The sequence below is a fragment of the Gavialis gangeticus genome, unplaced genomic scaffold (genome assembly GCF_001723915.1).
Source record: "Gavialis gangeticus isolate Ggan-Ray unplaced genomic scaffold, GavGan_comp1, whole genome shotgun sequence".
NCBI lineage: Eukaryota > Metazoa > Chordata > Crocodylia > Gavialidae > Gavialis > Gavialis gangeticus.
The window spans coordinates 70,928,979-70,943,557 of NW_017729032.1; the positions used below are offsets into that span (position 1 = coordinate 70,928,979).

The following is a 14,579-nucleotide window of genomic DNA, read 5'->3' on the forward strand; positions in this document are numbered from 1 at the left end:
TACCATTGCAAATGTCTGAGACTGTGAGCTCTGTTATAGGGCAGATTTTACTTTTTCTGGCTCTACCACTGAAGCCAGAAACTTTAATTTAAGATATCATTGTCTGCTTCTGTGATAATCCCTTTAAGAACAGAAAATTAGTTTAAAAAATTACTGAATAAAGGTCTCAAAAGTTTACCACATAATTGAAAGCACTCTTTGGCCCAGACTGCAGCTCGCATTTGTTGCGGTCTCTCTCAACATATAATATAGTAACTAACCAGCATTCTGGGTCTTTGAAGGCTCTTCTTCATCTAGATGCTCAAAAGCAGTGACAAAATCATCCTCAATTGAAGATACTGATTGATTTGTGTCGTCATCCTCTGTATGGGATGTCTCTGGATGTTGTTTCTGTACCGAGTTCACTTCCATTGCATACCTTACACCAGTAGAGTATTTGCTCAGCAAGGTAAATACAGAATCAACCGTAGTCCTTGGAAATGAAGGAGACAATCTCATCACACAAAGCACTCCAGAAAGATGACTCTTGAAAAAGAGAAGAAGAACAAGAGAACAAAATTATACAGTTCTTAACAACATACTTTTTACTTATAACGTGAACTTAGACTCATTTAAAGCAATGGGAGCTAACCTTTTTGGAAGGCGTGCCACAAAGCAGACCCAACACCCTCCCCAAGTGTCACTCAGATCCGCTTCCCCTGCCCAATCTGCAGCTGTACTACCTGCCCTCCCTGACCTGCTGCATGTCACACAGAGGCTGCCTGTGCCACTTGTGGCATGCATGCTGCAGGTTGGCCACTCCCAATTTAAAGTGTCATAAGCAAAAGTGATCTTAAAAAAAAAAAAGCGTATCACAAACAACATTCCATTTTATACGAGGAACCAGAGGTACAGCATGTAAGTAATTTACCCAAACTCAGTAAAGCTAAGGTGAAAGACTACCACCAGCCCAGAGACCACATCTCTCTTCTGAATGCAAAAATTCTTTAAAACAAATAAACTGTTATACTGAAACACTACAGTTTATTGCCTGCTAGTTGTTTAATGCCTGCTAGTGATAGAATAACTTTATCATATATCATTAGTAAAACCAGTTTCAAATTCTAGTAACCCTAATGCTTGGAGAGGATGTAGGAAGTATCTAGTATCAACCCCTGACATTTCCCAAATCTTTTTTCCTCTTGCTACTTGACAGAGGAATTGGCAACGTACCTGAGAGGAGATGAGGAAACTAATTCATCCGGTTTCATCTTCCTTCCAATTGGCAGCACAAAAACAATGTCATGAGGGGAATAAAGGCAGGGGGCCAACTGGAATTTTTCAGAGGACAGCTTAACATGCAGCCAGGCTGATTACACTACCCACAGGCTGTGTGGCTAGCCTGCTGATCCATTCAATTGAGTGCATTCAGCCCTGCCAGTTCTGGTTGAAATAAAACTAATCCTCCAATGCCCATAGGTTTTTGAGGCAAAGAGAAGGGGAAGAGAAAAGGGCATTACAAGCATTGCCCCTAGTATGTTTTAGATTTCCACTTTACTGACATGTTTGAAACATACTCCTCCTGGGTGCAGTGCTGACAACATCAGCAGCAAAATGAATATCTTAATAAAAAAAGACAAGAGGAAAGTACCTATGATAAAGTACCTTACATGCCCTACAATTGTGACTTGTCACAAGAACCTCTTTAGGCAACAAAGCATGTATACAATTATTATTGTTGTTGTTGTTATTATTAATAATAACGATAATAATAATACTGCCTAGCATTGCACACACCACTTCATAAACTTCAAAAATCACAGAAAGTAGTACCCAAAAAGTTTATTGTGAGCACTATTTGGTAATGCATTTTAAAACACAAGAAAACTTCAAAAAAAACCCAAACATATACTAATACTTCTAGTGACATATATAAAAGACTGAGATTTTTTACCTGATAATGTGGGACATCAGGTCTTTCCAAGGGTTTATTTGTATCCTTCAGAAAAATGACTTCATTTTCATTTAGAGTGCGCAACTGTAGCAATTTTAGAACATCTGGGAGTTCTGCAGAAACAGCAGCCAACTCCTAATTCAAATACAAAACAACACACCAAGTACAGAGTGAAAAACTAATATGCTAATGATGATACTTAAGTACTGAAGGTTAAAGAAATATTAGCAGCCACCACTTTCTTCCTTCCCTTTTTCCATGTTCTCACAGTACATTAGAATCCTGCCTTAAAGCTAGTTTATAATAATGTTCTAAACTCAAATCTCAAGATACCTCTAACAGAAGAAATAAACATCAGTGTCTCCCATCGTTCAGAGGAGCTTTAAAAAGCACACAGGAGAAACATGAGAGCAGTGAAAAGCAACTGCAAATCCTGGGAGGTACGCAAACACATAGGAACATTTCAGCTAATGTTAAAGATTCTTCTGTTTGGTAATCCCCACATGCTCTATCAGGTCAGTGCCCAGGCAAAATTTAAAAAAAAAAATCCAATGCTAATGATTAATTATGATCTTGGACAATAAAAAATTAGTCTTAGCTAGAATAAGTATGCCTACAGAAAATGAGGTTAATATTATACTATGATTTTATGGCATAATTTTAATGAACAGTGTTTTTATTCATTCATTATACATCCAAAACAATAAAGTGGGTTCCATTTTTTCTATATTCCATGCATCCTCATGTAGAGAACCCAAACAGTTTGGATTCATGTTTAAAACGGAGATCAGATCCACATTTAAAAGAACATTTATAGGATTATTACTTTGACATCCCACAGAAGCATGCTATGCACTTTGACTGCAAGTCAGAGCAGAGACTCAGTGTTAATCTTGTTTTAATACAAGTAAGTTATTACTATGAAAGCCTCTCTACTTAATGACTAACATCTTCCACAGTACAGGTTTCCCTTGCTTTATGCTGTACATGAGTTCCTAGAAAACAGCGCATAACTCGAATTTGCATAAAGGGTACCCACTTTACAATGTAACAAATAGGGATATGTTCCAAGACTTCGACTGTACTGATCCCCCCGCCCCCCGACTCATTTCTACCAGTTTTACAAGACAATTTTGGTACTCACCAACAGCAGACAGTACACACAAGCACAGGGAGAGGGGTAGGAGATAAGCTAGTGGGACACTTAGAAGCCATAATGGAGATGACAATTACAGAAACACATTGCAGACAATGAGCAAGGAGCACAGATCCACACAGGAGACTATATTTTGGTGTGCGTCACTCCCACAATGCACTGCACAAAGCAGCTGACTGTGGGTTTCCACCACACCAATCACATAAAAGTGAATTTACTTCACAGATAATGAATTTTTGGTATAAAAAGGGTCACTGCATAAGAGCAAATTCATTCATACAGAACCCACATAAAGCAAGGGAAACCTGCACACACAGAACTTTATTAGCTGTGGACAAGATGCGTCATTTCAAGGTTCCTGACCTAAACAGCAGCCTCCTTGGTGTGGCTCAAACAAGACTGTTTTCTCATACTGAAAGAAAAATAGAATGCTTGTGTATCAACACAGAAACTGAAAGATGTTTAAAGATACAAGATAAGCTTTACAGCTCTGATGCTTCTTTTGTATTTTATTGTAAACAAAGAGCAAAACGGTTTAAAGATTAACCCTAATGTACTAATGAAATCAATAGTTTAGTAATTACTTGTCATGCTTGATGTGTTCCACATCACTCCCCAAATTACAGTATTTTATAATTATAGTTCTCACAGATTTATAGAATCTGAATGAAATGTACTGGTAAAATTTATGTTAGCACTACACATGACATATAATATCCTGGGGATGAATGAGAGAGGCAATTACAAACCAGTTGGAGTAGCTGTCTTTTCACAGATACGGCACTAATTAAAGAAATTTAGTTAAAGGCTAGAGATTTAGTTAAATCACTACAATTCTATAGATGTTCTTGCATTGTTTTTAAAATTGGCTTACATCATTTTCAGCTTACATCTGAAACTTACAATAGGCAGTTTACAGAGCTGTACTGGTTCAATTAAATTTGATATCACTTCTATAGTTCAACCAGACATCGTTCACTTATAAAAATAATTATTTCTATACATAGGAACATAAAGGCCTGACACTACTAGACATGTAGAAACTCCACAAGTCTATACTTGCATAGACTATTTCAGAGTATGTGGGAAATGGAGAGCCACACTGTCAGAGGATTTAACCTCAGTCTTGCAGATCTCAGAGAACTGAGAAACAATGCAGGTACCTATTCCTCTGCTACTCTGGCTTCTTGAGGGCTTAAATGGACACCTATTCCAGAAGCTGGGCTAAGAGCCATCTCCTGTTGCAGCTTCTCAGAGGATGCTGCCATCTGCCAAAGGGGCAAGCAAGTTTATGTTGCTTTGCTCTGTGGACTTCTTGGTAAGAGAAGAGATGGTTCAATCACTACGTTTTTACAGTTAAATGGGACTTTGTTAAAATTTGTTTTGTAAGCAGTTTTTGTTTTATCACCTAGATGAAAAATAGCTTAAGAGATTTCAAAATATTTCACAGATATTCCAAAAAGCAACCTGTTTGGCCAGAACTCAACTTAAAGTGGCATTTTTTCACGTGGCAATAGAGATTTAAAAATGTCCAGTACCCTATATCCAGCTTAATACAAAGGATAGAAGTCTGTAGTAAAATAAAAGTTTTTAAACCTTAACAGCAATGTTTAAAACAGACTGTTTATTTTAAACAATCTAATCCAAGACATGTTCTTCAAGAAAAGCTCCAAGATTTCCCCAGGAAAAAAAACACAAAAAACACGTTTTCTAATCATCTCAGACCTCACTGAAGAAATGAAATCGTTATCTTAAATATGCATTACCTGCATATGACCATCAGTCTCTTCAGTAAAACCTATAAATGTGATCTGAAGAACAAACATACAAATAGTTTAGAAGTCAAGATCCAGAAACCACCTATTAGTTCTCTAATTACAGAGGAGGCTATTAAAATTCAATAGACTCTTTGCGTAAAGCTTCATTCTGCTGTAGTCATGAGCCATTCTACCTAGAGTACCTTCATTTGCTGGAATTTATGTTGGTTCTGTTCCTGTAATAATAAAGAATGGATATCTAACATGGCAAGCCTTTGTAATTTGATTTGAAGGGAAATGTAAAATGAACTTAGACTAGATATAAATATAAATTTAGATTCTCTAAATTTCTGTAATGCTCTTTCTAAGTATTGAATAAAAATAATTCAGTTTCCAAAAGGCTGCCTGATAATCTCCACGGGCAAAGATCCCTAAAGGAAAGAAGTACAGATACCTCAGATCCACATAGACTTGCATGGCGATAAGCATTTTGTATACACAGAAAGTGTACGTACCTCCTAATCTTAGAAATAAAAAAAGTGAAGAGATTATTCCAACACTGGCCTCTCGCTCTTATCTAACAACTGGGAGGCTGTCGGACTCAAAGACGAGAAGAATTGAAAGCAAGTCTTATTTACTGTCCTGATATAACACAGAAGTTTTAATATTCGAGTCCAAGTTGTGATGAAGGCAGCAATTCTGCAACACTGCAAGAGCATATATAATCTTCTTTAAATTTTGTAATTGCTATACACAGACTATAATATATTAGTACTCTGAGGTACATTTAATTACAGAACAGTTAATATTAGAAGGTAGCAAATTAAGTGGCCAAAAGTTAGAAAACAGGAACATCAAGTCTCTCTGTGAAGTCCTAATTCAGCCCTCTTGTATATATGAATTATGACACAGTCATTGGTTATGTGATCACATACAATTTTTTCCATAGGAACCTTGCCTCATTTAGTGCACAGGGCAGATGGTTGCTCACTTTAGTTACTATTCAATATTTTGTTTTATCCTTTGTTTTTTCAATATGTGACAATAGGCTTAATTTGCCGGATTTTCAGAGCAGAGTTTGAATAAAAGATGAGGCAGCATTATCCTCATTTTTAGATGGGTATGTGAGACACAGAGATTACAGTTAAAAATATTCACTAATTTGGAATTCTATAATTTGAGAGCCTCAGGATGTACTTTTCTGAGTATTGTAGATTATATAGCAGCACTCCGTATACTCAAAGCAAAAGTCCCATTAACTTTAATTACAGTTACTCACTCCTTTTGCAAGCCAGACCCCAAGATAATCTGGTTCAAGATGGGGTCTCAAGTTAAGCACTAAGAAAATGTGAAGCGCAATTACTGACCACAGGTGAAGATTCTGCTAACAATGTGCCTAACATCATAAAGCACACTGACAATGAGAGCTAGTCAAAGAATGACAATTCTGTTTCATGATAAAATTTTGAACTGGTAAAATTCTGAAAACAAAGCTTTTAAAAACTTTTCTGTAAAATAGAATTGTGTTTCAGTAAAACAGAAAACATCAAAAATGTTCTGACCAGCTCTAGAAAGAACCCAACAGTCCAGCGCAGCATGCTACTGTCTTAACTGTGAGACCATCTTTTCTCTTCCTCCAGTCCCCTGCCTCATTCAATACATCTTCCAAGTTCTGCAACAAATGAGGCAGGCATCCTATAAAGAGCCATGTTTACTACAAGCCTGTAAACTGAATGAGGCAGGAGTCCTGTGGAAAAAAATAGTATGTGACTGTATTTGAAGACTGTATCAATACACATTCACAAGAAAAGGATATTTTTTAAACTGGGCAAACCCACCTAGTTTTTATTAATTCAGAAACAAGTAAATTAGTTCATTTTGAAATCTTACAAGAGATGTCTCGCATGGAAAGTTTCAGCTCACATGACTGAACCTTGGCAAATTTTCAAACAGCTAAAAACACTTATGATAAGTGTCATGCAGTTTAACAGGTGGTGCTACTAATCCTACTAATATTAGACTGTTTTCAGAGGTCAGTTAGCAACTAATCTGAAAATAAGATCTCCTTGCCTATCAATTCAAAGCTTCTGTGACCGGAAATTCATTTTTAAAATGTCAGATACCTATTTAGAGATTAAAAACCGTCAAGACAAATGAAATTATAAAGTAATACTGAGAGAAAAAAAAACAGCAAAACCACTTTTAAAAATGCATTTGTAATACGCATGGAATCTGTAGGCAGTGCTGGTAACATATAGACCTATTTTAGAAAAATGCCTGTACCTGTACATTATAAACAAATCAACCTGAGATATAAAACTCAAGTTCTGATTTCATGTAAAACACATGTAAAACAACTAAAAAGACCCACGTTTTGCAAGAAAATTACGGAGAGATATACATAGGACAAGCTAATTTCAAGCATGATATTGCTTATTGTAAACTAAATCGTTTTTTTCCGAATTTTCATTTACCTGACTTTTAGGAGTACAATAGAAGGAAATATGCACATAGTTTATTATTTTTGTCAACATACACGTGTTACTAAGCCACCTACAACAGCAATTTAGAAGTATACTAAACCAGAAGACCCTCACCTTTGATGAGATTCTGAGTAATCTGAAATAGTGGTCTCTTCCTGCAAGCCTCCTTGCTAGCTAGGTTTAAGGCCTGAGGGTAGTTCCATGTGGCAAGAGAGTATCAGACAGCATGACCACACCTTGAGTGTCTACACAGACCACATAATTGTTTTATTAAAGTTATAAAAGAGTCAACCATGATATTATCTTTTTAATTTCCTAAAGCAATGTAATTCAGTAATCTTAGTTAATCGGCGAAATGAAACAATTTAGTTCAGAATTATTTTAGAGAAAATAATTTATTCACTGTAGGAAATGTTTAATGTACATCAGGGCATGAAGCCCACGTGATCCATCTGTGGCAATGGTGACAACGTTAACTCCTCTGTCACTGGCAGACACAGCAGGACCAGCAAACATGGCAAGAACCCCAAAGTTCAGGTCCAGCCTGCAAGAAGCCCAGATCTTACCTGCAGGCCTGCTTGCCACAGCTGTCAGTGTTGCTGTGTCAGCATCAGCAGCAAAGGAATTCATGCTGCCAGGATTTAGCCACTCACAGCCCGGCAACTTATTTGAGTTGGACACCCCTGAATTGTACATAAAGATGCATTAGACTTTGAAATGTAGGAAAACTTCAGTAAATTAACAGAATTTATAAATCCCCAATACAAGGTTTCAACATCACAAGAACCTTGTATCCATTTTAATTAGTTACCAAATGCATCATTTATTCATAGATTTTTAGACTACATGTTATTTCTCAAAAAAGCCAAAAGCAGAAAAAGTTTCCTCTTTCAGCCAACTTCACCATACTCCACCTTTTTAGCTACTCTCCAGTTACTTAGAGATGACAACAGAGAACGAAGAATGTACTTGCAGGAAGCAAGTTTGCAATCTTGTTCTAATGAACTATTCTGCAGCTTCCAATTCCGCACCTGCAAACAAAAAGCACTCATCGTATCTGTGAAAAAAATATAAACGGTCATGCAAAGCCAAACCTCAATAAAACTGTTGTGTTCCTTCTGGCTTAAACAGTCCTCTGTTGACAGGCTGCATAGTTCTTTTCTGCTTTGTAGCAGTGACTTCACAGAGAGCAGCACACCTTCACCAAAACTCTGAAAGGAAGTGGAAAAAAAAAACATAGTTCTAGAGCAGATGAAAACCTTCTGTGGTTTCTTAATATGGTGCATTTTTTTTTTCACAAGCTGTTTCTATCAGCATTTTTTTAAACTACAACCTGTAGAGGTCCCCAGGTATAATTTTTAATTTAAGTATCTATATTCGGAATTCATGTAATTTTCATGCTACCAAATCTATGTTCCTCTCTAAACAAGACCTAGCCATTAAAAAGAAAAAAAAAAGATCTTTCCTAGAATGCGTACTCTTAGCTGAAATGAACTATGAGACTAGCACTGAAAAATGGTGAAAAAGTATTAACTCAAGCATGGATTTTGCAAGGCAAATACCATAATTCTCACATACAGAACACACTTTTCCCCAAAAAAATCAGTTCCCAAAAATTGGGCTGTGGGTATTACATAGGGAAACTGATTTTCTGCCTGGGATAGGAGCTTTGATTCCTACTCCACAGTACAGCAGCCGTTGCATTACTATTCAGGCAGCCAACAGACTTAGTGGTTCAGATTGTTACTCCACAGAGGTCAACAATTGTCTCCCCTTTTAAATGCTCTTGATGTTCGACTAATCTCTTTAAACTTCCGTAGAGCAATTCTGTTAGCTGCTCCTGCTTTCTCTCCTGCTTTTTCACAGCCCTGGAGCCTCTTAAGCTCTTTTCAAAATTACAGATCCATCCATGGAGAACAGTCTTCAGGAGCAGCTAGGTTTTTACCTATAGCTAAGAAAAAGGAGGAGAAGTCATTTGAAGATTAAGTTCTGTTCCTGCTCTATACTGCCATAACTCCTGAAAAGTCTTTAGTTCATTCTGCCTTTCAAAAACAAGGTATGTATTACACTCCAGGGCATACTGTATCTGAGACAATTTGGTATTTAAATTTGTAGCAAGATACAAGTATAAGCTGACACCCGTTATAAAATTTTTAAAATATACGGCTTTGACAAGCATTACATTTATGGTTTGATAATGTGTTTACCGTGCCATAAATAGTAGCCAAGCCACATGTTCAGGCAATTAATGACATAATAAAAGTGAGAAAACAAGCCATTTGTGGCTGTTCCACACAAAATGTATAACGTGTGTGGCTAGTTTTCATTGCACATTTAAGTTGAATGTATGGCACATCAAGCTACCCTATGCTACGCTGACAGTCCCCAGGCTGACCATCAACTGACCTCTGCACTGGGAGAAGACAGCAGCACATGTTGAGCTGCAAATAGAGGGACGTACATAGGATCCCCCCACCCCCTGACAAGCTCAAGCCAGGTGCCTACAACCCCATATGCTCATTGGCTTTGACCTTGCCATGCAGAGGGAGCTTAGGCTTCCAGCTTTGAACTTGCCAGCACAGATGGCACCATGGATCACGATCCCAAAATGCATGTGTAGTGTGGCAGGACACACAAGTATTGGGATTGGGAATCAGACTCCATCAGGCCATTAAATGAAAGTCTGCTATGGGCCACAGATCCTTAAAGCCGATAGGAGCTTCCAGAGTTCACCAGTGTAATAAGACGCAGAAAAACAATGCCTTGTTTATTATACCTGACATTTACAATCTACAAACATTTTTTTTAAACCAAGACAAAACAAAATAAATAAATAATGATATTATGCTCTGTGTTGTAGAAAGGGGTAAAATGCCATTTGAAAAAAAGTCAACTGAGCCTTCAGTAACAAAACTATTCAAATATTAGTACTAGAAACAAAAATGAAAAGTGAAAAATGAGTTGAACTGACTCAAGCCTACATACAAATAAACTTACTGAAATCTTGACTGACTGTTGAAATAAAAACAGAAATGCTAAAACACGGGTTTTCAAGCTTTTTTTAACAAGTGTACGCCTTCTGGTGGCAGCAGCCAGACATGAGGAAGGGGGTTTGCATGCAACGGCATCTGCTGCCACCCACCGCCCCACACCGCCACTGCCACCCACCGCCCCGCATAGCCGCATCCCACTTCCCCAAAGCCGGTCGCACATGCAGCTCCAAAGCCTGCTGACAGGCCTCGTGCCTGGCCAATCATGCACCACCCATCAGCAGCCTGCAGAGCCGTCGGCCTCGCAGCACCTGTGCGGCCTGCAGAGGGGCGCTGCTGCCCTCGCCCCCCAGCAGCCCTGCTCCTGGGAGGTGGCGGCACAGAGTGGTGGGTGGTGGTGGTGGCCACCACGTGCGAGCCTCCCCGCCCCACGTCCATCTGCAGAAGGGCACCACTGCCCTCACCCTGCTCCATCTCTGCCCACCCGCACATACCCCCTATCACCAAGTACCCCTAGAGTTACACATACCCCTGGTTAACAATCCCAGTGCTATAAAACCAAATTCAGTCACGGAAGCTTTGAGTTTCTATCAAAAAAACAGTTGTTTCATGGTAAAAGCCCTCATGTTGTAGAATTACATTTGACAAAAGATATAGCCTACAGGAAAATCACTTTGGTTGCTGCTACATAAGAAGCACAGTACTGGCAACTCTGGAATTATTATGCATTTCACATCCATCATATCAATATAATGCTGGTATCAATGGCATTAGAAAAATGGTTTTGCTTTACATTTTTTGTGTCTTTGTGACATGGAATTTAGCAGAATTTGCAGATTCACTGGCATCTGACAGACTGCACTACAAGAGCTTCTGTTGTGGCCTTGAACTTGCTACCTTTGGGCTATCAACGATACAGATACACCTTAGCACCTGCGCTACACCAGCCCCAGAAAAATTGCTGAGGGACACTAAGTGACTTACTCAAGGTCACAAAGAATGTCAGTAGGGCAAGGAATTGAACCTGAGCCTCTCAGTTTACAAGTTAGGACTTTTGCTACTATGCTATTCTCAGTCCAAGTGCAATCTTATCCATGGCTCTGATATGTGGAATTCAAATGACATTTTAAATATATATAGATGCGAATTATTCACAATTATCAAAACTATTCACTTTGTAGAACATATTTTGGTAAAGCAACTGTCTTCTGCACCACTCTCCCTCATAGTAGAAATTGTAAAAGATCCCTCTAGCAACTAAGCCAATTATGTCACAGGTGTGAGATTGACCCTTTGCCCTGGGCCCCGTACAAACTGCAGGGTTCCTCAGTGGGCCAAATTCACAGAGCCACTGCCAGCAGCAGCAACTGCGATGGTGGCAGTGGGGCAAGTGGCCACAGGCAGGTAGCCACTTGCTGTGACAAAGGCAGCACAGGTGGGGGCAAGCCAAATCTCCCATGTCAGCTGTGTGAGCACAGCCTTCACTCATATACCTGCCACTGAACGCCACGTCCACTAGGGTTCCAGAGCCCCGGACTGGGCAGAAGGCCCTGCTCACCACTAGCCATGCCCCCAGATTCTGCAGAAGGAAGCAGCACTGTGAGCCAGATGCAGCCCATGGACCATATCTGACACCCTTCATTTATGCTGAGAAGTACCTGGTGGCAAACAGGATACATTTAATTGTATTTAATGTAATAAAAGTTTTGGCCTTTTGAAAGTAGTAAGTCACACTGCCCTATTTAGCTATTCATTTAATCTATTTCTACCAATTCTTCTCTCCTCACATATGCTGTGCAGTTTTTTCTTCTCTAGACATGCTGCACATCTGCACAGTCCTTCCTTCTTCCTCCCTCCTCCACAATCCAACTACTTCTCTTCTTCCCAGCTTCCCCAGCTGTGGATGGCTCCAACATTAACAATTTTATAGATTCCCTAATGACACTAGGTAGGATGGTCAGAATATCTTCAAGTTAACAATGGTCTAATTTTACAAATACATTATTCAAATGAAAGCTTATGTAACTGGCTTCTTTTGTAAGAGAGATGATCAAACCTTTTCTAGCTACCAAAAAAACTCCTTTGAAGCATCACAACAGCTGACAATTTTTTTTTAAAAAGTCAGACAAAAAAAACTGTAATCAGCAAATAATTTTTCCATTAGCTTATTACTTTTAAGCAAGAATGCTCCTCTGAAAGTAATCAAGCAGTCTCCATATTTGGGGAGAACCTATACAGAGTTGATGAACTTAATCAAGTAGTTAGCTCATTTTGGACACTGGCAAAGCAGAATTTGGTGTCAGCAGGGCATCAACATGCTAGCCAGATGCTCACTTTTGTTCAACTGTTGAAACTCTTGCCTTTAAAACCAATGCTACATTCAGAAACTTGACTCTGTGCAAAATGACTACTGTCATCAAATCTGTCTTATTTTATGGAGGGACAGATTATCCAACAGTGAAGTATTAAAATGAGCCAATATGCCAACAGCAGAAGCAAATCTTAACATCTGTCATCCACGCTGGGCTGGCCGCACTTTTCAAATGTCAAACTCTAAAATACTGAAAATGGTCTTCTGTAGCAAGCTGGAGATACAGACAAGACCATATAGAAGGAGGAAGAAAAAAAATATTACAACTGAGGACTAAGAGTCTATCTTTTGAGACAGAAGGCAACAAAGAGCATTACTGCATTGGACTGTAAGAAAACCAGGATGAGAAAGGGGAAACGACATGCGCTGCTGCAAAACAGTGTGTGAAGAGATTTGCCTAAATCAGAAATTTGCCTAAATTCTCTCACTTGCACTGTAATGCCAGCGAAAGAAAGATTTCTACTCAAACTGGACTAATCTCACACAAGTTAGTTCTCCTCCTGTAACATATTCCCATATAACATTTCATTAACTTGTTCCTCAGTTACCACCACTCACTATGGACTGCCAATAACAATCCGAGCCGAGCCTTCAGAAAAGGAAAGCCAGACCGTTACTAGTGAATCAATAGAAAAGGAAAGGTAAGGGACTTCATTCACCCTGCTATCTGGCTCCAGGGAACAAAGCAAGAAGTATGCATTATAATCCAGTTAAGGACTTCCGTCACGCAAGCTAGAGAATGTAGAAGCTGCAGGTGTAGAGAAGACAAATTGTCAGGAATCTGACTGCATGAAAACATAGAATTTCATGACATGTTTGAAAAGCTTCAAATTCAATAGAAAGGATCAAAGTCAGCAGTGCTTTGCTCCAAATTATGTAAACTACTCAGAGGTACTTTTTCAGATTACATGCAGACTGGGGAAGAAATCACTGCACTTTGTTTAGCTCTTTAAGAATCTCTTCCTGCAAGTCTACAGAATGGAAACTTTGTATTTTTTTAAAAGGGGGTTAATAAAAGAAAGGTGGCCAAAGTCTACTAAAATTCACTGACCATTCAACTTGACAACCCCAACATAAGGAATTTAGCAGCTAAACAAGCCTTTGTAAGTGGTGTTTCTCATAAAGCAATACATGCTCTGGAACATAAACTCAGCTTTAAAATTTGTTAAATGTTTAAAAACAAAGACCATGGAGCCTTGCATCACAATGAAATGAAAGAATATGCTGCTTGCTTGCAAGCTGTGCTTAGTAGGATTCTATCCCTCTATTCCGCACTCGTGCAGGCACATCTGAAATACTGTGTTTAGTTGTGGTCCCCCCCATCACAGAAAAGATGTGGACAAATTGGAGACAGTCCAGCAGAGGGCAACAAACATGGTTAGGGAGGCTGAGGACATGACTTATGACAGGGCGGGCAATTATTTCAGATGGAGGGCTGCTTACCAAGTTTTGGCAAGCTGTCAAGGTCCGCAAGGTTACCCTTGCCCCCCTAACCACCAACTTGGGACCAGAAGTCCCGCCCCCTAACCCCTGACCTTTGCCACCAAAAGTCCCTCCCCCTTGCCCTCCCAGAAGTACTCCTTTCAGCAAGGGGAGTTGCCACCTCCAAACCAGAAAAAAACCAAATTATATTCTAAAAATCAAACATCTACTATAACATTCATTAATTTGATTTCAAATATTTTTGTCCTGATGTACATGTGTTTGTGTAGTGAACTTAGAGGTAACTGTATAATAACTTAAAATGAAGTCTTACTTTTGTATACTGTGGCAGGGTGAGGGTATGGGTGGGTAGGTGGGTGGGTATAAGTTTGTGAGGGGCTGAGGGTGTGTGGGTATGTGGGGTGGAGGCAGAGGCTTCCAGCTAGGGATTAGGGCGGGGGGCTGCA

At 39.1% G+C, this 14,579-nt stretch overlaps 1 protein-coding gene across 7 annotated transcripts in view; it reads right to left on the minus strand.

Moving 5' to 3' along the window:
- Nucleotides 1–14,579, minus strand: part of AKAP11 (A-kinase anchoring protein 11) — a 57,596-nt gene that overhangs the window by 29,945 nt on the left and 13,072 nt on the right. For 6 of the 7 annotated variants that reach the window (XM_019524323.1, XM_019524320.1, XM_019524317.1 and 3 more), the window contains exons 3-6: nucleotides 8,424–8,540; nucleotides 4,856–4,900; nucleotides 1,934–2,068; nucleotides 261–525 (exon numbers count right to left, since the gene is read on the minus strand). In XM_019524323.1, coding sequence (XP_019379868.1) covers nucleotides 261–525; nucleotides 1,934–2,068; nucleotides 4,856–4,900; nucleotides 8,424–8,540 — 562 coding nt within the window. The remainder of the gene's footprint in view (nucleotides 1–260; nucleotides 526–1,933; nucleotides 2,069–4,855; nucleotides 4,901–8,423; nucleotides 8,541–14,579) is intronic. The other variant, XM_019524321.1, reaches the window with a different exon arrangement.